This window comes from Aquarana catesbeiana, linkage group LG10 (assembly GCF_042186555.1).
Source record: "Aquarana catesbeiana isolate 2022-GZ linkage group LG10, ASM4218655v1, whole genome shotgun sequence".
In the NCBI taxonomy this organism is placed as follows: Eukaryota; Metazoa; Chordata; class Amphibia; order Anura; family Ranidae; genus Aquarana; species Aquarana catesbeiana.
This window is the reverse complement of record NC_133333.1, coordinates 4,686,336-4,709,202: the sequence shown is the minus strand read 5'-3', so window position 1 is coordinate 4,709,202 and position 22,867 is coordinate 4,686,336. Positions and strand designations below refer to the sequence as shown.

Below are 22,867 nucleotides of genomic sequence, written 5' to 3'. Positions count from 1 at the left end.
GAGAGGAAAAAAGAAGGGAAAGAGAGAATGTGGGAGAGACAGAAGAAAAGAGAGAAGATGGGGAGAGAGAGTGTAGTGAGAAAAGGAAAACGAGAGAAGGGAGAAGAGAGGAGGGGGGAGAGATAAAGAATAGGAAGGGAGAGCTATAGAGAAGGGGGGAGTGAGAGAAAAAAAATAGAGAGAAGAAAGAGAAGTTGGGAGAGACAGAAGGAAAGCGAGAGTGAGAGGAGGGAATGAGAGAAGAAAGGAGAGTGAGAGGAGGGAATGAGAGAAGAAAGGAGAGTGAGAGGAGGGAATGAGAGAAGAAAGGAGAGTGAGAGGAGGGAATGCGAGAAGAAAGGAGAGTGAGAGAGAGGAGGGAAAGAAAGGAAAAGAGAGAGAAGTTGGGAGACAGAGAGAAGAGGGGGGGGGGAGAAGGATAGAGCGAGAGAGAAGGAGTGAAAAGAGAAAAGGTGGGAGAGAGATGAGAGAAGGAAAGAGAGAGAGAAAGAAAAAGAGAAGGTGGAAACAGAAAGTGAAAGGAAAGCAGGTGAGACAACGAGAAACAGAGAAGGAGGGAAAAGAAAAGAGAGAGTGAAAGGGGTGGGAGAAGGAAGGAGAGCAAGAAGAGGAGAAAGAGAAGGAAATAGTGAAAGAGGGAAAGAAAAAGAGAGAGGGTTAGGAGAAGGAGGAGAAGAAAAGAGAGCAAGAAGGGGAGACAGAGGGAAAGAGAGAGAAGAAGGGAAGGGAGAAGAAATAGAAAGCAAAATTGAAAAGGGATGAGAGAAGGAAAGAGAAGAAGATAGAGGGAAAGGTAAGGAAAGAAAAAAGAGAGAAGAGAAGGGTGAGCGAAGGAAAGAGAGAGGTGGGAGAACACGAAGGGGGGAAAGTGAAGGAAAAATATGAATAAAGAGAAGAGGGGAAGGACACACTCATGGAGTCGTCTCGTTTTGGGCGTTGGCCTCATTGTTGGCCTCTATTATAGGAGATGTAATGGCGTCCTTTTATACATGGCGGTGTCCTATCTTCTAGAATATTCTCATTAGACACAACTGTTATCTCAGCACATGGAGGAAGCAGACAGTTAATTGGTAATAATTATAACCGTCGTTCTCTTGCTGGCCGACCTTCTGTAGAAAGGTGGTGGGTACGGTAAGCAGAGCGGGGAAGGGTGCCGGTTTTTCTAGCAGCTATGGCCGGTCACTTTCCCCCTGACATGTGTAATCCAGATTAAAACAGAAAATCCCACTACTTGCCTTTTCATCAATAACGGCCGAGGTGAAGGTGCTGAAGTCATCGGCAGGCTGGGAATTAAAGCAGAGAGGCAGATCAGAGGAATCAGCATCGTGCAGCTCATTAATATGTCCCCCAAATCTCCTAAGTGCATGTCATGGATCAGAAGCCTCCGCTAAATCCTCGCACAACCTTCAGCTCTAAAATTACACTTCCCACCTGACAGGGAACAAGGACACTTCTTTTCAATTAACACGTCGGGTTAACGGCTACTTACAATAAATTCCGACCGCATTCCCGAGATTCTCCAATTTTTTTTTTTCTCTAGTGCTTGACAGGATAAGTGAAGTCGGATGGTTCAGCAGGTATTAGTGGAGGCTAACGCGCCTTCTAATCCCATCAGACTCCCGCTAGCCCCGAAAATAAAAAAAGGAAACGAGACCCCTTACGAGAGGGGAAATCTCCACTCACATTTCCCACTTTGATCTTGGCGTGTTCCTCCAGCAGCCTGGCTTTGATCTGGGGCCACAGAGAGTCTGGAACGTAGAGCCGCGAGCAGGCCGAGCATTTCTGACCGCTGTACTCGAAAGCCGATCGGATGGCGCCGTTCACCGCGCTCTCGGCGTCGGCTGACTTGTGCACAAAATGGAAGTTTTTCCCACCGCACTCTGTGGAGGAAGAGGGACGTTTTTTACTGCAAGGTGTCAACGTATGGGCGGAGCCAAAAATGACATCTGCGCAGGGCTGGTGCTAGACTATTCTGCGCCTGAGGCAAGACAAGCTACTCCCCCCCCCCCCCAAAAAATAAAACTTCAACACTTTTAAAGCAAAAACAACATGGTTGTTGAGGGGCGGCCGTCACATTAACACCTAACAACCGACGGGTCATACAATGTAAAGAAAAGGATTTCTGCCATTAACAAAATCAAGAAAAAAAAATGCCCCCCCCCCCCCCCCCCCAATCCATTCCTTTGGGGGGAAGAGGCCTTTGAAGACAAGGTGGTTTGGGCCCCCCCCCCCAGCCCCAAAGCACCCCCCCATGTTGAGGGCATATGGCCTGATATGGTTCAGGGGGGGGGGGGGCGCTCGCTTATCCCCCCCACCTTCCTGGCCTGCATGCTCGGATAAGGGTTTGGTATAGATTTTTTTTTTTTTTTTTTTTTGTAGTAGCAGTGTGGTAGGGCCGTAGTAGCGGTGTTGGTAGTGGTGTGGTAGTGCTGTAGTAGTGGTGTGGTAGTGGAGTGGTAGTGGTGTAGAAGCAGTGTGGTAGTGCTGTAGTAGCAGTCTATTGCTGTTGTAGTGGTGTAGTAGCAGTCTATTGCTGTTGTAGTGGTGTAGTAGTGCTGTAGTAGCAGTCTATTGCTGTTGTAGTGGTGTAGTAGTAGTGTAGCAGTGGTGCAGTAGTGGAGTGGTAGTGGTGTAGTAGCAGTGTGGTAGTGCTGTAGTAGCAGTCTATTGCTGTTGTAGTGGTGTAGTAGCAGTGTGGTAGTGCTGTAGTAGCAGTCTATTGCTGTTGTAGTGGTGTAGTAGTAGTGTAGCAGTGGTGCAGTAGTGGTGTAGCAGTGTAGTAGTGCTGTAGTAGCGGTGTAGTAGTGGTGTGGTAGTGGTGTAGTAGTGGTGTAGTAGCAGTGTGGTAGTGCTGTAGTATCAGTGTAGTAGTGGTGTGGTAGTGCTGTAGTAGAGGTGTGGTAGCGGTGTAGTAGCAGTGTGGTAGTGGTGTGTTAGTGGTGCAGTAGCAGTGTGGTAGTGCTGTAGTAGTGGTGTAGTAGCAGTGTGGTAGCAGCGGTGTAGTAGCAGTGTGGTAGCAGTGGTGTAGTAGCAGTGTGGTAGCAGCGGTGTAGTAGCAGTGTGGTGGTAGTGGTGTAGTAGCAGTGCTTTAGTAGCAGTGTGGTAGTGGTGTAGTAGCGGTGTGGTAGTGGTGTAGTAGCGGTGTTGTAGTAGTGTCTACTACAGTGATTTGAATCTTCCAGGTATGGTATATACATAGTTGGTCCAAGCTGCAACAATGTAGCCATGTATAAAATATCCATTCCTGGAATTCCTCCGTCCACTGCAAATAACAAGTCAGGCTTCAGGATCTGAAGACACAGATGAGGACTTGTCGGAATCACAAGGTCCCTGACTCCCTGCACTTCAGGACTGTTGCTACCTTAGAAATGGTTCAGGTCGGGTCAGGTCAGGTCGGGTCGGGTCAGGTCAGGTCAGGTCAGGTCAGGTCAGGTCGGGTCGGGTCAGGCCAGGTCGGGTCAGGTCGGGTCGGGTCAGGTCAGGCCAGGTCGGGTCGGGTTCCTTTTGATATGGGGGCTCAATAGGCAGCAGTACTGGAAAACTGGCCAGAGGAGGTGCACAGGGTAGTCCCCAGCTTCTCTACTCCTCTCCTGCCTAATATCGTCTGTAGTGATTGTAATGGAAGACGGAGAGAAGAATCATTTAGGAGGGAAGTTCTACAATAAGAACAATAAGGAATGGGGGAAAAAAAAAAAAAAAGCGATTCCTTTTTGTGTAGAGATCTGAACTGAAAGCTGCTCACCTCCAGCCAGGCGGGGGAAGGTCCGGTATCGGTCCAGATTCTCTGCAGTTTGTTTCCAAAGCCGCTTAAAGGTTCTGCGTATAAAAAAAAAAAATAAATAGTTATTGCCGAATATAAAGGAACATAAATAATAATATACAGAAACAGAGGAGAGCACTTTGCTGTGTTTACAGCATGGAAACAGAAGGATCCATTTCCCCAATGAGAAGGCTATGACTACGTGGCCCGAGTCTTCTACTGAGCACCCAGGATCTCAGCTGGGATATGGGAGTCATACATTCTATTGGTTGAACTAGAAGGACTTTGGTGTCTTTTTCAACCAGACTATCTTTGTAATTCTAGGAGTTTTACAGTTTTGCAACATTTGTACATTTCATCTACTTTTCAATCTATTATGTATTTTATCATAATTTAATGTGTTCAATTAAAAACATTATATTACTCTCAGATTAAATCCAAAGCGGTCATCATGGTATCCTCCCTGCCTTTCACCATTTTAATGTGTGTGTCCAGAGCTAAATCTGAGCTCCAGTCTTCCCTTTAGTCTTGCGCAGTTGAACTGGCTTCTTCTGAAGTCATTGCACACTGTGAGCTTCTCACAATGTGCATTAGAAGCTGCAGCAATTGAGATAGAGCCCCACCCAATTTCCTGGCTGGAGGGTGTACAGCATCATCTAGCCCAGTCTTTCTCAACCTTTTCATCACACATGAACCCTTGAAATAACTTTTTGGCCTTAGGAAACCCCAGCTAAAAATTACTATATCTAGATCTTATGCTACATACTGTAAGTGCGATGGTCAGTGGGAAAAATGCTCCTCACACTTGTGGTCAGTGAGAAGAATGCTCCTCACACTTGTGGTCAGTGAGAAGAATGCTCCTCACACTTGTGGTCAGTGAGAAGAATGCTCCTCACACTTGTGGTCAGTGAGAAGAATGCTCCTCACACTTGTGGTCAGTGAGAAGAATGCTCCTCACACTTGTGGTCAGTGAGAAGAATGCTCCTCACACTTGTGGTCAGTGAGAAGAATGCTCCTCACACTTGTGGTCATTGGGAAGAATGCTCCTCACACTTGTGGTCATTGGGAAGAATGCTCCTCACACTTGTGGTCATTGGGAAGAATGCTCCTCACACTTGTGGTCATTGGGAAGAATGCTCCTCACACTTGTGGTCAGTGAGAAGAATGCTCCTCACACTTGTGGTCAGTGAGAAGAATGCTCCTCACACTTGTGGTCATTGGGAAGAATGCTCCTCACACTTGTGGTCATTGGGAAGAATGCTCCTCACACTTGTGGTCATTGGGAAGAATGCTCCTCACACTTGTGGTCATTGGGAAGAATGCTCCTCACACTTGTGGTCATTGGGAAGAATGCTCCTCACACTTGTGGTCATTGAGAAGAATGCTTCTCACACTTGTGCTCAGTGGGAACAATGCTCCTCACACTTGTGCTCAGTGGGAAGTATACTCCTTACAGATAGCTAAAAAGAAGAATGGTGTCAGTGGGAACTTATCTGAGAGGCAGAAATTTCTCATTGCTCGAGGAACCCCTAGCAACCTCTGGAAGAACCTTGGTGTTCCATGGAACCCTGGTTGAGAAACCCTGCTCTAGCCCTTTCCTCCCCAGCCTGACTGTCTGTGGCCCATCCCTTTCATTCGTTGGATTTCAGTTTTGTCCATCATGGAGGCTCAAGATGACACGTGGGCATTACCTAGGGTGGTCTGTATACAGCTTTTCTAGGAATGCCCACACCTACAGACACCCACCAACCCAGGAGGGCAAATATTAAGCATATTAAACATCAGCTTTAACCATTCCTTACAAAAAAAGAAAAAGTTTAGGCTTTAGATATACTTTGTTTAATATTCAGGCGATGGACCTATGAAATCAAATATAAGAACACAAAACAATAAAGTGTAGATTACTTCACCATCTCAGCACCCCGCCCCCATCTCCCATAAGGAAATCTTCATACTTCTCTGGAACTTACGGAAAGCTTCCTGTGAAATTGATTCCGCTGAGGTGTTCTGAGCTGGTGATGGTATCTCCAAAGACCGGGCCATCTGCCGGGACAAACTGTATAATGTTGGGTGGTAGGCCGGCTTCACGCAGGACATTATACACCGCATAACTGGCAAGTATGGCCGTATCGCTGGGCTTCCACAGGACGACATTACCCTGCCAAGTGACCATACACAAGCGGGTTAATTAAACTACAAATTTAGGGTGCAACATTTCAGGAATTTCCAAGGCATAATAATAGGAGTTATGCGGTAATAGCGGGTGGGAGTTGTGTTATAATGGCGGGTAGGACTGGTATGGTGATGGGGGGTGGGACTTGTATGGTGATGGGGGGTGGGACTTGTATGGTGATGGGGGGTAGGACTTGTATGGTGGTGGGGGGTGGGACTTGTATGGTGACGGGGGGTGGGACTTGGATGGTGACGGGGGGTGGGACTTGGATGGTGACGGGGGGTGGGACTTGGATGGTGACGGGGGGTGGGACTTGGATGGTGACGGGGGGTGGGACTTGGATGATGATGGCAGGTAGGACTTGGATGATGATGGCAGGTAGGACTTGTATGGTGATGGGGGGGTAGGACTTGTATGGTGATGGGGGGGTAGGACTTGTATGGTGATGGGGGGGTAGGACTTGTATGGTGATGGGGGGGTAGGACTTGTATGGTGATGGGGGGGTAGGACTTGTATGGTGATGGGGGGGTAGGACTTGTATGGTGATGGGGGGGTAGGACTTGTATGGTGATGGGGGGGGGTAAGAGGACTTGTATGGTGATGGGGGGGTAGGACTTGTATGGTGATGGGGGGGTAGGACTTGTATGGTGATGGGGGGGTAGGACTTGTATGGTGATGGGGGGGGTAAGAGGACTTGTATGGTGATGGGGGGGTAGGACTTGGATGATGATGGCAGGTAGGACTTGTATGGTGATGGGTGGGTAGGACTTGTATGGCGACGGGGGGGTAGGACTTGTATGGCGACGGGGGGGTAGGACTTGTATGGTGACGGGGGGGTAGGACTTGGATGATGATGGCAGGTAAGACTTGTATGATGATGGGGGGGTAGGACTTGTATGGTGATGGGGGGGGTAGGACTTGTATGGTGATGGGGGGGTAGGACTTGTATGGTGATGGGGGGGTAGGACTTGTATGGTGATGGGGGGGGGGGGGTAGGACTTGTATGGTGATGGGGGGGGTAGGACTTGTATGGTGATGGGGGGGGGTAGGACTTGTATGGTGATGGGGGGTAGGACTTGTTTGGTGATGGGGGGGGGTAGGACTTGTATGGTGATGGCTGGTAGGACTTGTTTGGTGATGGCTGGTAGGAGTTATGCAGTGACGGGGGTTTGGACTTGTAGAGGAGTTATGTGGTGATAGTGGGTAGGAATGGTATGGTGATGACGGTTGGGAGTTATACGGTGAAGACGGTTGGGAGTTATAGGGTGATGGCGGATGGGAGTTATACGGTGATGGCGGATGGGAGTTATACGGTGATGGCGGATGGGAGTTATACGGTGATGGCGGATGGGAGTTATACGGTGATGGCGGATGGGAGTTATACGGTGATGGCGGATGGGAGTTATACGGTGATGGCGGCTGGGAGTTATACGGTGATGGCGGTTGGGGGTTATACGGTGATGGCGGTTGGGGGTTATACGGTGATGGCGGCTGGGAGTTATACGGTGATGGCGGCTGGGAGTTATACGGTGATGGCGGTTGGGAGTTATACGGTGATGGCGGTTGGGAGTTATACGGTGATGGCGGTTGGGAGTTATACGGTGATGGCGGTTGGGAGTTATACGGTGATGGCGGTTGGGAGTTATACGGTGATGGCGGTTGGGAGTTATACGGTGATGGCGGTTCGGAGTTATATGGTGGTATTGGGAAGGACGTATGCAGGGATATGCAGCTGACTGGAATTGAGAAGCCCCAGTTTAGACAAAATGAGCTTTTGTGAAGTAAATCTTTGTAGAAGAGGCTTCTTATTGAAGTCTTCCTCTCACTGTCATGTTCTACAATGACATGAAACGCGTTGATCACACCGACACATCAAGGATGGTAATTAGAGGACGTCTGACAGGCAGATAATGGCAGCTCCTCCATGATCTCGCCGCATTTCTGACTTCTACAGGTTCATTATATGACGGCAGAATACCGCACCTGCAAATAACAGTTTAATAACCCCCAACACCTATTGTGTGTCTGACATGAGACTTCAAAGAGAACACCTGAACCCGATTATCACCCCGCCCCTCCCCCACAAAGTGCGCTGCCTTCCTAACCCCTATTTATCTGGGAGGGGCAATCCTTCCCTGTCGGAAGAAAGTTCTAGATTCTCTTTATCTCTCCTGAAAACACGTCGTGGATGAAACACTGATAAAATATGTGAGAAGAATGGCCGATGGTCTCAGGATTACGTCTGAACGCGGCGACATTTGATCTGATGTGTCGGGATTATCGGCCGCATGTTTTACAACAGAAAACGTCCTCTAATTACTCCTCACATCCGAGGGGGAAAGGTGAATGGAATTGAGTTCTTTCTATCTTCTGCCAGAATTCGATTTTCTGAAGGTGGAGGAATTCACCAAAACCGCGCCCGAGGCCGCGTTCACACAGACGTACCTGAAGAAGATCTCCAGGTTTTAGGCCTACAGGTTCATCCGAGAGCGGGGCTCGTCTAGGCGCGTTGCATGTAGGGCAGACCATTTCTTTCGGTGGGTGGTCCTACACGCAAGAAGTCCCCCGACTCTCTTTCCAAAAATGCAGTTAACAAAGAATGGCAACACCACGCATCTGCTCCAAGAGATGAAAGGTGACAGGCGAGGGAGCTCCAGCACACAGCCTGTGATTTACAGCCTCAGCTCTGACATGGAGGAGGGTGTGTCCCTTCCCTCCAATTGGCTCTCAGAACTCTTCTCACTGAGCTCTGCAGATTGTGACATCAGCTCCCAGACCCCTTTTTTTTTTTTTAATTCTCAGACCAGCTTTATAAATTCTGGACTTTGAATGGATGTAGAAAAGAGAAGACTGCAGATAAAATGGTATGACTTACAGTGCCTTGAAAAAGTATTCATACCCCTTGATATTCTCCACATTTTGTCATGTTACAACCAAAAACATAAAAATTTATTTTATTGGGATTTTATGTGATAGACCAACACAAAGTGGTACATAATTGTGAAGTGGAAGGAAAATGATACAAATATATATGTGAAAAGTGTGTGTGGGGGGGGGGGGGCATTTGTATTCAGCCCCCCTTTAATGATACCCCTAATTAAAATCTAGTGGAACCAATTGCCTTCGGAATTCACCTAATTAGTAGTCCACCTGTGTGTCATTTAATCTCAGTATAAATACAGCTGTTCTGTGAAGCCCTCAGAGGTTTGTTAGAGAACCTTAGTGAACAAACAGCATCATGAAGGCCAAGGAACACACCAGACAGGTCAGGGATAAAGTTGTGGAGAAGTATAAAGCAGGGTTAGGTTATAAAATAATCTCCCAAGCTTTGAACATCTCACGGAGCTCTGTTCAATCCATCATCGGAAAATGGAAAGAGTATGGCACAACTGCAAACCTACCAAGACATGGCCGTCCACCTAAACTGACCGGGCCGGGCAAGGAGAGCATTCATCAGAGAAGAGCCAAGAGGTCCATGGTAACTCTGGAGGAGCTGCAGAGATCCACAGCTCAGGTGGGAGAATCTGTCCACAGGACAACTATTAGTCGTGTTCTCCACAAATCTGCCCTTTATGGAAGAGTGACAAGAAGAAAGACATTGGTGAAAGAAAGTCATAAGAAGTCCTGTTTGTAGTTTGCGAGGAGCCATGTGGAGGACACAGCAAACATGTGGAAGAAGGTGATCTGGTCACACGAGACCAAAATTCAACTTTATGGCCTAAAAACAAAACGCTATGTGTGGGGAAAACTAACACTGCACATCACCCTGAACACACCATCCCCACCGTGAAACATGGTGGTGGCAGCATCATGTGGTGGGGATGCTTTTCTTCAGCAGGGACAGGGAAGCTGGTCAGAGTTGATGGGAAGATGGATGGAGACAAATACAGGACAATCTTAGAAGAAAACCTGTTAGAGTCTACAAAAGACTTGAGACCGGGGGGGAGGTTCACCTTCAAAGGTTTCTTTCATTTGCTGGAGTTTTGCTTTAATTAGGATCTTGTTGTAATGAGGACAGTACGGTAAATGTACACTTACCATCAATGCTGGAGCCCCGGCCAAGTTTCCCCCAATGGCAGTAAAGTTGAACGGAGAGACGGCAGCAATAAATCCCTAGCAGAGGGAAAAGCAGAAGTCAATGAGATGAGTGCACAGAACGTCCCAGCTCAATCCCCCCCCCCCCCCCCCAGCACAAATCCTCTACCCCTCACATTTCCCCTCCCCAAAATTTTCGCTCCCACCATAAATACCCCCCAATAATCCCTACTAGCACAAATCCCCGCCAAAGAAAAAAAATCCCACCTAGTACAAACCCTCCCCTTCCAAATCCCCCCTTCTAGCATAAACTCCCCAACTGCCCCCTCCCCCGATGGAATGAAACACGTGAACACCACCTGCTTTACTATTCTGCACTCTGATTGTGTTTCTTATATTCCTTTAGTCCCCTCCCCCCATGACCTATGACCTCTGCATGGTATGGTACCTCCAGGCCGCGGTACACCAGAGTGTTGGTACTGATTGGCACACTGATTGGCTGCTCGTGCTGCAGCTGCAAGGCGTACTTGGCGTTGAATCGGAAAAAGTCGATGAGCTCGGCGGCAGCGTCTATTTCGGCCTGAATAACGGTTTTCCCCTACAAAAATAATGATAATAATTTTATTAAAAATAATAAAATCCAGACATTTCCGGTGGCTGTGAACCCGCCATTGGACGGGAAGAGAGTGGGCGGCGTCCACCCATCGTCAGGGTTATCTTACCTGTCCAATCATGGTCTTGGCCAGAACCTCCGCTCTCCGGGGGCCACTCAGAAGGTCGGCGGCTTTGAAGAAAATCTGTGCGCGGTCCTCGGGCGGCTTCAGGTCCCACTCCTTGCGGGCGGATAACGCGCCATTGATGGCTCTGTTGAGGAGTTCCTGTGACGGAGATTCCGGTTCTCATTATTTGTACATTTAGAGAATGATCCGAATTCCAGGCAAGCCGCTAAATACACAGATAAGGGAGGAGCTCTCGCTGTCCATCCAGACCTGATATCTACACAGCTCTGCCACTGGATTATACCATTTATATTAATAGACTGCCAACATCTGCCCCAGAACTGTAGAAATGAGGGCAATAATGTTACATTTGTAGCACAAAGAAATACTTTGAGAATCCCAGGGATGGATAGTCTATATATAGTTGCATTGTTCTACACTGTTGCTACCGACCACCAATGTAAGGGGGCATTGGTCCTACTGACCACCATTGTAAGGGGGCATTGGTCCTACTGACCACCATTGTAAGGGAGGGGATTGGTCCTACTGACCACCAATGTAAGGGAGGGGATTGGTCCTACTGACCACCAATGTAAGGGAGGGGATTGGTCCTACTGACCACCAATGTAAGGGAGGCATTGGTCCTACTGACCACCAATGTAAAGGAGGCATTGGTCCTACTGACCACCAGTGTAAACGAGGCATTGGTCCTACTGACCACCAGTGTAAACGAGGCATTGGTCCTACTGACCACCAGTGTAAACGAGGCATTGGTCCTACTGACCACCAGTGTAAACGAGGCATTGGTCCTACTGACCACCAATGTAAGGGAGGGCATTGTTCCTACTGACCACCAATGTAAGGGGGGGGGGTCGGTTCTACTGACCACCAATGTAAGGGGGCATTGGTCCTACTGACCACCATTGTAAGGGAGGGGATTGGTCCTACTGACCACCAATGTAAGGGAGGCATTGGTCCTACTGACCACCATTGTAAGGGAGGGGATTGGTCCTACTGACCACCAATGTAAGGGAGGCATTGGTCCTACTGACCACCAATGTAAAGGAGTCATTGGTCCTACTGACCACCAGTGTAAACGAGGCATTGGTCCTACTGACCACCAGTGTAAACGAGGCATTGGTCCTACTGACCACCAGTGTAAACGAGGCATTGGTCCTACTGACCACCAGTGTAAACGAGGCATTGGTCCTACTGACCACCAGTGTAAACGAGGCATTGGTCCTACTGACCACCAGTGTAAACGAGGCCTTGGTCCTACTGACCACCAATGTAAGGGAGGGCATTGTTCCTACTGACCACCAATGTAAGGGGGGGGGTCGGTTCTACTGACCACCAATGTAAGGGAGGGGATCGGTTCTACTGACCACCAATGTAAGGGAGGGGATTGGTCCTACTGACCACCAATGTAAAGGAGGCAATGGTCCTACTGACCACCAATGTAAAGGAGGCATTGGTCCTACTGACCACCAATGTAAGGGGTAATTGGTCCTACTGACCACCAATTAAGGGGGTCATTGGTCCTACTGACCACCAATGTAAGGGGGGGGGGGGAATTGGTCCTACTGACCACCATTGGACATCTCTGTGAAAAGAAACATTTTGAGGGAACATTTGAAATCTTTGCAAACCTCTTAAGAAGAGGTCAGTGTGAGGGAAGTCCGGATCCTTACCTTGTCTGCATAGCAGTATTTGGCGACTTTGTGTGAATGATTAAACGGCTGAAATGAAATAACAGAACATCAGAGATAAGTGTCCAAAAAAGTCTCATTACCATTGTGCAACCGTGACACCACACACCTCCGTATGTCGGTATTTATACCCCCCAGGTTGTATCCCACCATACAATGCATGGGCGGAGCTCAGCACCTCGGTGGGAACTTCAATGCTCTTCTAAATAACAATAAATAAAATATAACAGAGGACTATCAGATCATTTGTGATCTCTTGTATTAGCCAATCGGAGTCTCCTCAGAATTAGGTGGAAAAACACGCCATCACGTGAAGCTTGTCATCCAATAAGGAGCAGGAGCTTCTTCTGGGTGACAAAGGTGCATAGGGCAGCCCATTCAAATGATTGGGATGGTCTATGTGCGAGACGCAGAATCGCGTGAGAATCGCACTTTGAAAATCAAGAAGATTAAAAGAAATCAATCTTACCGAAACCTGGTATCTGATATCTTTTGTCCACACCGCTTCTCCTCCAACCACACACGGGATTTCCTCCGTCTTGTCTTTAAGTTCATGTAGTGCCTGGCACAGAACAGAAGCTAGGTGAGCACACCAGACCGTGACTTCTCAATGCTCCATTCCATTGACCCCTGAGTAATGCCCCAATCCACTGATCCCTGATAAATGCCCCCATCTACTGACCTCAGACCAATGCCCCCATCTACTGACCTCTGATAAATGCCCCAATCTACTGACCTCAGACCAATGCCCCCATCCATTGACCCCTGAGTAATGCCCCAATCCACTGATCCCTGATAAATGCCCCCATCTACTGACCTCAGACCAATGCCCCCATCTACTGACCTCAGACCAATGCCCCCATCTACTGACCTCAGACCAATGCCCCCATCTACTGACCTCAGACCAATGCCCCCATCCATTGACCCCTGAGTAATGCCCCAATCTACTGACCTCTGATAAATGCCCCAATCTACTGACCTCTGATAAATGCCCCAATCTACTGACCTCAGACCAATGCCCCCATCCATTGACCCTTGACCAATGCCCCCATTCACTGACCCCTAGCCAATGCCCCCATCCACCGATCCCTGGCCAATGCCTCCATCCATTGAACCTTGACCAATGCCCTCATCCACTGACTCCTGGCCAATGCCCCCCATTCACTGATCCCTGGCTAAAGGAAACACCTTGCGGGCAATAAAGCCAATTTTTAGATAAAGTGTAGAAATAGAAAAGGGTCACTTTAGGTTACAAAGATCACTGAAAGCCCCAGCAGATGGGGGGAGGTGTCAGTCCAGTTCAGTGACGGTGAACGCGCAGTCAGCGGATTGGTGGTGAATCATTTACAGGATCTGGCTGGGAATTTGGTGAACGGAATCATCTGATGAACCTGGAAAGTGTCTCCAGAGCTAATTATTACTAGAGTGACCCCACAGCTGTGTCTGCTTCATTCTTCCCAGGTATAATACCGCCCATCTCAGAAATGTGCTTGTGTGAGGCAGGACAGCAAAACCTACTCTGTACACAGCGCAGGCTGATTATCCTTGGTGTCCAATAGGAAATGATCTCTCTATATACAGTAGAGTATGTATATATATATATATATATATATATATATATATATATATATATATATATATATATATATATATATATATATAGAGAGAGAGAGAGAGGGGTCCTTGTCACTATATACTGTCCGTATACAGTGCCTGAAAAAGTATTCATACCCCTTGACATTTCCCAAATTTTGTCATGTTACAACCAAAAACATAAATGTATTTTATTGGGATTTTATGTGATAGACCAACACAAAGTGTCTCATAATTGTGAAGTGGAAGGAAAATGATAAATGATACAAATAAATATGTGAAAAGTGTGGGGGGGGGGGCATTTGTATTCAGCCCCTTTACTCTGATACCCCTAACTAAAATCTAGTGGAACCAATTGCCTTCAGAAGTCACCTAATTAGTAAATAGAGTCCTATATATTAGGAGGGTCCTATATATCACTATATACTATCCATATATAACAGTCCTACAGATGTCCTTACTTTCTGGAGAGCGGCTCTCTCGGGGCTGCCATGGTTGAATTCCAGGATTGGCTCATTCTTTACTTCTCCCGCTGCACAGTGATGCCATCGTAGTCTGTGGGGTACAATAAATATAGGATGAGATTTACTGATAATCTAATGGAGATTTTGTTGGGCCTCATTAACAAAGACATTGGGATTTATTAAAGGGGAAGCCGTTTGATCTAACTCAGGCATTATTGTAACTGGTTCTGTGTTATTAAATCCTCCCGGCTTCCCCTTCAGTTTTTCACAGTTGTACCGGCTACTCTCCTGGACTGAAAAGGATTCCCCTGATTTCACTGCACACTGTGAGCTTCTCACATTGTGCATTAGAAGCTGCAGCAAGTCAGAAAGAGCCCCGCCTCATTTCCTGGCTGGAGGACGTCCAGCATCATCTAGATCTTTCCTCCCTGGCCTGTCTGTCCCTGCCCCTTTCATTCATTGGAGTTCAGTTCTTTGAATCGTGGAGTGTCACACAATATCGCACCTTTCTTCTAAATCGGAGAATCTGCTTTTTAATTCTTATTTCTTTTTTTAGTCTTTCCCTCTCTACTATTCCTGTTAGTCCAGGCCGTCTTGGACCCGTTTGTTTAGTCCAGGCCGTCTTGGACCCGTTTGTTTAGTCCAGGCCGTCTTGGACCCCTGCGTTTAGTCCAGGACGCCTTGGACCCCTGCGTTTAGTCCAGGACGCCTTGGACCCCTGCGTTTAGACCAGGACGCCTTGGACCCCTGCGTTTAGACCAGGACGCCTTGGACCCCTGCGTTTAGTCCAGGACGCCTTGGACCCCTGCGTTTAGTCCAGGACGCCTTGGACCCCTGCGTTTAGTCCAGGACGCCTTGGACCCCTGCGTTTAGTCCAGGACGCCTTGGACCCCTGCGTTTAGTCCAGGACGCCTTGGACCCCTGCGTTTAGTCCAGGACGCCTTGGACCCCTGCGTTTAGTCCAGGACGCCTTGGACCCCTGCGTTTAGTCCAGGACGCCTTGGACCCCTGCGTTTAGTCCAGGACGCCTTGGACCCCTGCGTTTAGTCCAGGACGCCTTGGACCCCTGCGTTTAGTCCAGGACGCCTTGGACCCCTGCGTTTAGTCCAGGACGCCTTGGACCCCTGCGTTTAGTCCAGGACGCCTTGGACCCGTGCGTTTAGTCCAGGACGCCTTGGACTCATGTGTTGGAAGTTCACCATCACGCTGGCTGCGCCTGCAGTGTGAATGAGAAAACTCATAGGGATGAGGGACTTGTAGTTCTTAATGGAACAGAAGTGAGCTGACCTGAAGGTCATTATCTCGCTACAAACCAGCAGCTGCACAGGAATAGTCTGCAGGAGCCAGAGCATTGCACCTGTGATTCACTGATCTTGGTTGCGATGCTTTTCAGGCTCCTATGTAAAAAATAAATGCACATTTTTTAAAAATTATTATATAATGCCTCACAGAAAAATGTCTATTCAGACGAAACGTACAGGGCAGGACATAGCGGTGACGTCATCACGCTCGTGAAAGTGCTAGGACCTGTGATTACAGTTTCGTCGTAAGTCCTTTTTTTTTTTTTTTTTTTTAATCTGAACGCTGCGCAATGTGGTTTCCTTTTCTTGTATGATCTATGGTTGGATCGGCTTCTGTGGATACCCTGTGGTTAATTTTGGCTCGTTTTCACCAACAGTCCCCCACAAGGAGGCTGGATAAATCAAGATGATCTACACCTAATGTGAGGGGTAATAAAGCTCACAGGTGTGAGTATAGACCTTGATAGGTCCTGGGATCAGGTTAAAATATATTTTTTATATTCTAAGCACTGGGTGCAATATCACCTTTACGGACTTTGATTTTTCTTATATATTTTTTACAATAGAATATAAAATTTGTCTGATTCACATTTTTATGTGGACAGCGCAACATGTTTTTTTATATATATATATATATATATATATATTTATTTATTATATGGGAGCATTTAGTTTAGTTTTTTTTGTGTGTGTACAAATGGTGGAGTCGGCCTATAAGGAGCAGCCAGTGGTCTGCAGATATGACTCCTGTGCTCTCTGCGGAGTGTCTGTCCCAATGATGCCACCCCAGACATAAACCTGTGAGTAGCGGACATGTGCAATTCGTTTCATTCCGAAATCGTTCTTTTAACGAATTTAGACAAATTCGTTCACTCAGAAATATCCGAGTTTTAGAATTTCCGAATTTTTCCGATTATTCGGAAATTCGACAACTCGGAAATTCTAAAATTTGGAAATCCGAAAATTCAAAAGAACAAAAAATCAGAAAAAAGGAACGAAAATCTGAATAACGACTAATAATAACTTACGGTAACTATTACTACCTGTTAAATTTATAGGTATTGGAATTTCCTTTCAAATTTGGCTGTTAGTGAACGCAAAGAATGCGAATTTATCCGAAGTTACGAAATAACGAATGCCGTATCTAAACGAATGGAACGTAACAAATTAATAATCATAATAATAATACGCTATTATAATTGTTATTTATTATTTTCTTCCGTTCCATTTGTTTAGATGCGGCATTCGCTATTTCGGATAATTTGTAACTTCGGATAAATTCATATTTGTTACGTTCACTAACAGGCAAATTTGAAAGAAAAATTCCAATACCTGTAATTGAATAGTTATTATTTGTTATTATTTTGAATTTTTGGGTTTTCTTTCTTATTTTTGAATTCTCAAATTCTCGAATTTTCAAGTTTCTGAAACAAAAAACGAATAAAACGAAAAACGAACACATTTTTTGGCGGACATTACTCATGGACAGCTCACGTGTTCATGAAGCCTGGGGCTTCTCATCCCGATGGTGTCAGCGGTGACACCGGTCGGGTTCTGCGGTGTCAGCACAGCACACTGGGAGGGTGGTGGGAACCAGTTCTGCCGCTCTGCTGGTGCCTGGAGGACTGAACCTCCCGAGGTTCATTAGGAGAAACAAACATATCAAAGATATCTATTGTGTCAGCACAGTCTAGAAGACAACAATGGGGTGATAACATGTCAGCTGACTCAGCCCATAGTTCCCTCATTATGATAGATAAATCCCCGGAGCCGGATGTCCAACACAATGCCCCCAATAGCCCGTCCCGAACCTCGGTGGGAAGGAAATGGATTTGTTTTGTACACATTCACTGATCCGGGATAAAACAATAAATATTTAGTTTTGTGTAAATATGAAATATTGCACATGTAGTCTCTGGTCCAGCCAGCAGGTGGAGCTGCTGTCTCCTTTTCACATTATTATCATGAGGACTTTTTTAGCCGTGACCAAATGTTATAAAACTCAGAGTGGTGACTCCGCCCCTTTGGGGAGGGATCAGGTGGAGGTTTCAAGCAGAAAAAGGGAGCTGCAAAGCAAGTTTTATATTCTATATATATCGATGTTGATATATTCAATGTTGATTTGCGTATTCGGTGAATGTGATAACACAGCAATGTAGAAATTGCCCCCCATGGAAGCACAATGAACTCTTGTCATCCCCTCCCCCTCCCCTGCTGTGAGGTGGATGGAAACCTGAACAATGAACTCCTCTTATTTGCTCCCATTTAGAAAGACCTTTGCTGTATCAGTTCCATATAACAAGTGCCTGCTGATCCTGCCAGAAATCTTGTCAGCTCATCACTTCCTGTGCTCTCTGCCTCTGATGGCTAATATTAAATTGTTCCCGATTCTCTCCTTGGACTATAGAACACCTCCCCTGTGTTATGGAGATTTGGTGTTCTGTAGTCCGGTACCAGGATCACTCTAGGACAGGATCACCGGGTACAGCCCCATTCACACAGCCGCAGAGGGCCGTACATCACCGGGGATCTGCATGTTCCTGCAGCTGGTGTGGGCACAGCATGGAAGGGCAGTATATGGGCACAGCGGGGGAGGGCAGTATATGGGCACAGCGGGGGAGGGCAGTATATGAGCAAAGCGGGGAAAGGCAGTATATGGGCATAGTATAGGAGGGCAGTATATGGGTAAGGGGGGTAGTATATGGGCACACGGGGGAGGGCAGTATATTAATATGGGGAGGAGGGCAGTATATTGGCACAGCATGGAAGGGCAGTATATATGTACGGGGGGAGGGCAGTACATAGGCACAGCATGGAAGGGCAGTATATGGGCACAGTATAGGAGGGTAGTATATGGCACAGCATGGAAGGGCAGTATATGGGCACAGCGGCGGAGGGCAGTATATGGGCACAGCGGCAGAGGGCAGTATATGGGCACAGCGGCAGAGGGCAGTATATGGGCACAGCGACGGAGGGCAGTATATGGGCACAGCGGCAGAGGGCAGTATATGGGCACAGCATGGGAGGGCAGTATATGGGTAAGGGGGGAGGGCAGTATATGGGTAAGGGGGAGGAGGGCAGTATATGGGCACAGCATGGAACGGCAGTATATGGGCACAGCATGGAAGGGCAGTATATGGGCACAGCATGGAAGGGCAGTATATGGGCACAGTATAGGAGGGCGGTATATGGGTAAGGGGGGCATTATATGGGCACATGGTGGAGGGGCAGTATATGGGTACGGGGAGGAGGGCAGTATATTGGGCACAGCATGGAAGGGCAGTATATGGGTATGGGGGAGGGCAGTATATGGGCACAGTGGGGGAGGACAGTATATGGACACAGAAATAGAAAGGCAGTATATGGGCACAGCATGGAGGGCAGCAACTGGGCACAGCAGGGGAGGGCAGTATGTGGGCACAGCATGGAAGGGCAGTATATGGGCACAGCAGGGAAAGGCAGTATATGGGCATAGTATAGGAGAGTGGTACATGGGTAAGGGGGGCAGTATATGGGTACGGAGAGGAGGGCAGTATATGGGCACATCATGGAAGGGCAGTATATGGGTACGGGGGAGGGCAGTTCATGGGCACACAGGGGAGGGCAGTACATGGGCACAGCATGGAAGGGCAGTATATGGGCACAGCGGGGAAAGGCAGTATATGGCCATAGTATAGGAGGGTGGTATATGGGTAAGGGGGCAGTATATGGGTACGGGGGGAGGGCAGTATATGGGCACAGTGGGGGAGGGCAGTATATGGGCACAGCATGGAAGGGCAGTATATGGGCACAGCATGGAGGGGCAGTATATGGGTACGGGGAGGAGGGCAGTATATGGGCACAGCATGGAAGGGAAGTATATGGGGAGGGCAGAACATGGGCACAGTGGGGGGCAGTACATGGGCACAGCATGGAAGGGCAGTATATGGACACAGTATAGGAATAGGCAGTCAGTCTATAGAAGGGGGGGTCAGTGATGGGGGGGAAGGGGGTGTCCGTCTATAGAAGGGGGGGATCAGTGATGAGGGGGGTGTTAGTGATGAGGGGGGATGTCAGTCTATAGAAGGGGGGGATCAGTGATGAGGGGGGGGTGTCAGTCTATAGAAGGGGGGGATCAGTGATGGGGGGTGTCAGTCTATAGAAGGGGGGGGAATCAGTGATGGGGGGTGTCAGTCTATAGAAGGGGGGGGATCAGTGATGAGGGGGGGTTTCAGTCTATAGAAGGGGGGGGGATCAGTGATGGGGGGGGGGGTGGCAGTCTATAGAAGTGGGGGGATCAGTAATGGGGGGCAGTCTATAGAAGGGGGGGATCAGTGATGAGGGGGGGGGTTCAGTTTATATAAGGGGGGGAAATCAGTGAAGAGGGGGGGTGTCAGTCTATAGAAGGGGGGATCAGTGATGGGGGGGATGTCAGTCTATAGAAGGGGGAGGGGGGATCAGTGATGGGGGGGGGGTGTCAGTCTATAGAAGGGGAGGGATCAGTGATGAGGGGGGGGGTTCAGTTTATAGAAGGGGGGGATCAGTGATGGGGGGTGTCAGTCTATAGAAGGGGAGGGATCAGTGATGAGGGGGGGTGTCAGTCTATAGAAGGGGGGGATCAGTGATGAGGGGGTGTCAGTCTATAGAGGGGGGTGTCAGTCTATAGAAGGGGGGGGGATCAGTGATGAGGGGGAGTGTCAGTCTATAGAGGGGGGGGGGAATCAGTGATGAGGGGTAGTGTCAGTCTATAGAAGGGGGGGGGGAATCAGTGATGAGGGGTAGTGTCAGTCTATAGAAAGGGGGGGGGGATCAGTGATGAGGGGGAGTGTCAGTCTATAGAAGGGGGGGGATCAGTGATGAGGGGGTGTCAGTCTATAGAGGGGGGTGTCAGTCTATAGAGGGGGGGGTAGTGGTGGGGGGATCAGTGATGAGGGGGAAGGGGGTGTCAGTCTATAGAAGGGGGGGGATCAGTGATGAGGGGGGTGTCAGTCTATAGAGGGGGTGGTAGTGGTGGGGGATCAGTGATGAGGGGGGGTGTCAGTCTATAGAGGGGGGGGGGATCAGTGATGGGGGGTGTCAGTCTATAGAGGGGGGGTAGTGGTGGGGGGATCAGTGATGAGGGGGGGGTGTCAGTCTATAGAAGGGGGGATCAGTGATGGGGGGTGTCAGTCTATAGAAGGGGGGGGGATCAGTGATGAGGGGGTGTCAGTCTATAGAGGGGGGGATCAGTGATGGGGGGTGTCAGTCTATAGAGGGGGGGGTAGTGGTGGGGGGATCAGTGATGAGGGGGAAGGGGGTGTCAGTCTATAGAAGGGGGGGGGATCAGTGATGAGGGGGTGTCAGTCTATAGAGGGGGGGTAGTGGTGGGGGGATCAGTGATGAGGGGGGAAGGGGGGGGGATCAGTGATGGGGGGTGTCAGTCTATAGAAGGGGGGTAGTGGTGGGGGGATCAGTGATGAGGGGGAAGGGGGTGTCAGTCTATAGAAGGGGGGGGATCAGTGATGGGGGGGTGTCAGTCTATAGAAGGGGGGGGGATCAGTGATGGGGTGGTGTCAGTCTATAGAAGGGGGGGGTCACTGATGGGGGGTGTCAGTCTATAGGGGGGGGTCACTGATGGGGGTGTGTGTCAGTCTATAGAGGGGGGGAGGGGGATACTCACCCCGCACAGGAGCGGGTCACCAGCCTCCTCACATGCAGCATGACTCCAGGATGTGTCCGGGTGTTCTCACCTTCTCTAGGCACCCTAGGGGGGAGGAGCCTGGCATGTAACACCGCTCCCTGTTGGTTGGATGAGGGGAGGGGGCGGGGAGTAGTAGACAGTCCGGATAATATAATGATGATAATTTATATATCGGGGAGATGAGGGGAGGGGCTGGCAGGCGTCCTCTTCTCTGATAGGTGGGAGGGTACAGAGGACAGGCTGTGGATTGGTCGGATCTCTCTGTTCTCCTTCACAGCATACAATGTATCAGATAAGGAAATGTCAGCAGCCGACCAATCACAGAGCTCCTTTCTCTGACCGCTCAGTCTCGGACTGAACCATTATACAGATGGGGGGGTTATGTAATGGATTGTCCTCTGTTTTCTCTGTACCCCGGATTTATCATTGTATATCTTTATCTGACTTTTATATAAGACACGGACCGCCCATCCTGCCCGCCCGGTGAGGAATGGGGGGGGGGGGGGGTGAAGGGATCGGTATGTGGGACAACCAAAGGCTGGTACGTGTGCAGCCAATCACAGGGGATCCTGGGGAGTTTCTAACCAATGGGAAAGCTGGTTAGGGGAGACGCCCTCGTTTGCTGCCAGTGCTGTGCAGATAAGGGGAGGGGCGGTAGGGGGCGCTGTGTGGCAGCACATGGAGGGGGCGTGTCTGATGGTGCAGTGTATAGGAGATACATTGTATCTTATGTAAAGTGTTACATTGTGTGTACAATCATGTGACTATTATATATGACTAGAATAATAATATAATAATATATCAAATAAAATATATAATAATATACTAAAATAATATAATAATCAAATATAAATATAATAATAAACTATAAATATAATAATATAAGGGCCCATTCACACCACAAAAAGGGCATGCACTGCGTGTTTTTTTCATACATTTGCACGCATTTGATGCATTTCTATGTGCATTTCACGCGGTATTCCATCTGCGTTTGTCCTTTGAGGTCACTTCCTTCTTTCTTTGGGCTCCTATGTGCGGTTGTGCGTTTTTTGGTGGCGTGTTGTACTATTTTTTTTTTTTTGCCCTGTAAGCTCCGGTTCACACCAAATGCCGGTCAGTGCGTTTTCATGTGCGGCTTTCCGACATCTGTGCGACTTCATGCGCGGATGTCAATGAGAGTCGCACATGAAATCGACAAAAAGCAGGAACCTTTTCAAAGTCGGTGCAAGTCGGAGTCGCACTGATTTGAACGGTTCCATAGCCACAAATAGGATGCGACTTTGATCTGTCAGATCTCATGACAAGTGGCACCGATGGGAACTAATCCCAGAGGATATTCTGCACTTTGGACTGTCTGTTCACTTAGAAGACCGTCAACAATGCATTGCATCCCCCTCCATCAGTGTGAATGGACCCCTGAGGAGCGGAGATCACACTGACCACCCATCTCTCTC

At 48.4% G+C, this 22,867-nt stretch overlaps 2 protein-coding genes across 2 annotated transcripts in view; one reads left to right on the top strand and one right to left on the bottom strand.

Moving 5' to 3' along the window:
- Positions 1 to 885, top strand: part of LOC141110194 (uncharacterized) — a 5,473-nt gene extending 4,588 nt beyond the window's left edge. The window contains exon 4 of the mRNA XM_073601398.1: positions 787 to 885. Within this exon, the coding sequence (XP_073457499.1) occupies positions 787 to 885 (99 nt within the window). The remainder of the gene's footprint in view (positions 1 to 786) is intronic.
- ALDH4A1 (aldehyde dehydrogenase 4 family member A1) overlaps positions 1 to 21,716 on the bottom strand; it is a 34,502-nt gene extending 12,786 nt beyond the window's left edge. The window contains 11 exon segments of the mRNA XM_073601533.1: positions 1,236 to 1,283; positions 1,684 to 1,880; positions 3,743 to 3,816; positions 5,731 to 5,918; positions 9,972 to 10,046; positions 10,417 to 10,566; positions 10,691 to 10,846; positions 12,379 to 12,426; positions 12,866 to 12,958; positions 14,451 to 14,544; positions 21,393 to 21,716. Coding sequence (XP_073457634.1) covers positions 1,236 to 1,283; positions 1,684 to 1,880; positions 3,743 to 3,816; positions 5,731 to 5,918; positions 9,972 to 10,046; positions 10,417 to 10,566; positions 10,691 to 10,846; positions 12,379 to 12,426; positions 12,866 to 12,958; positions 14,451 to 14,544; positions 21,393 to 21,433 — 1,164 coding nt within the window. The 5' untranslated portion in view covers positions 21,434 to 21,716.
- Positions 21,717 to 22,867: the final 1,151 nt, after the last annotated feature.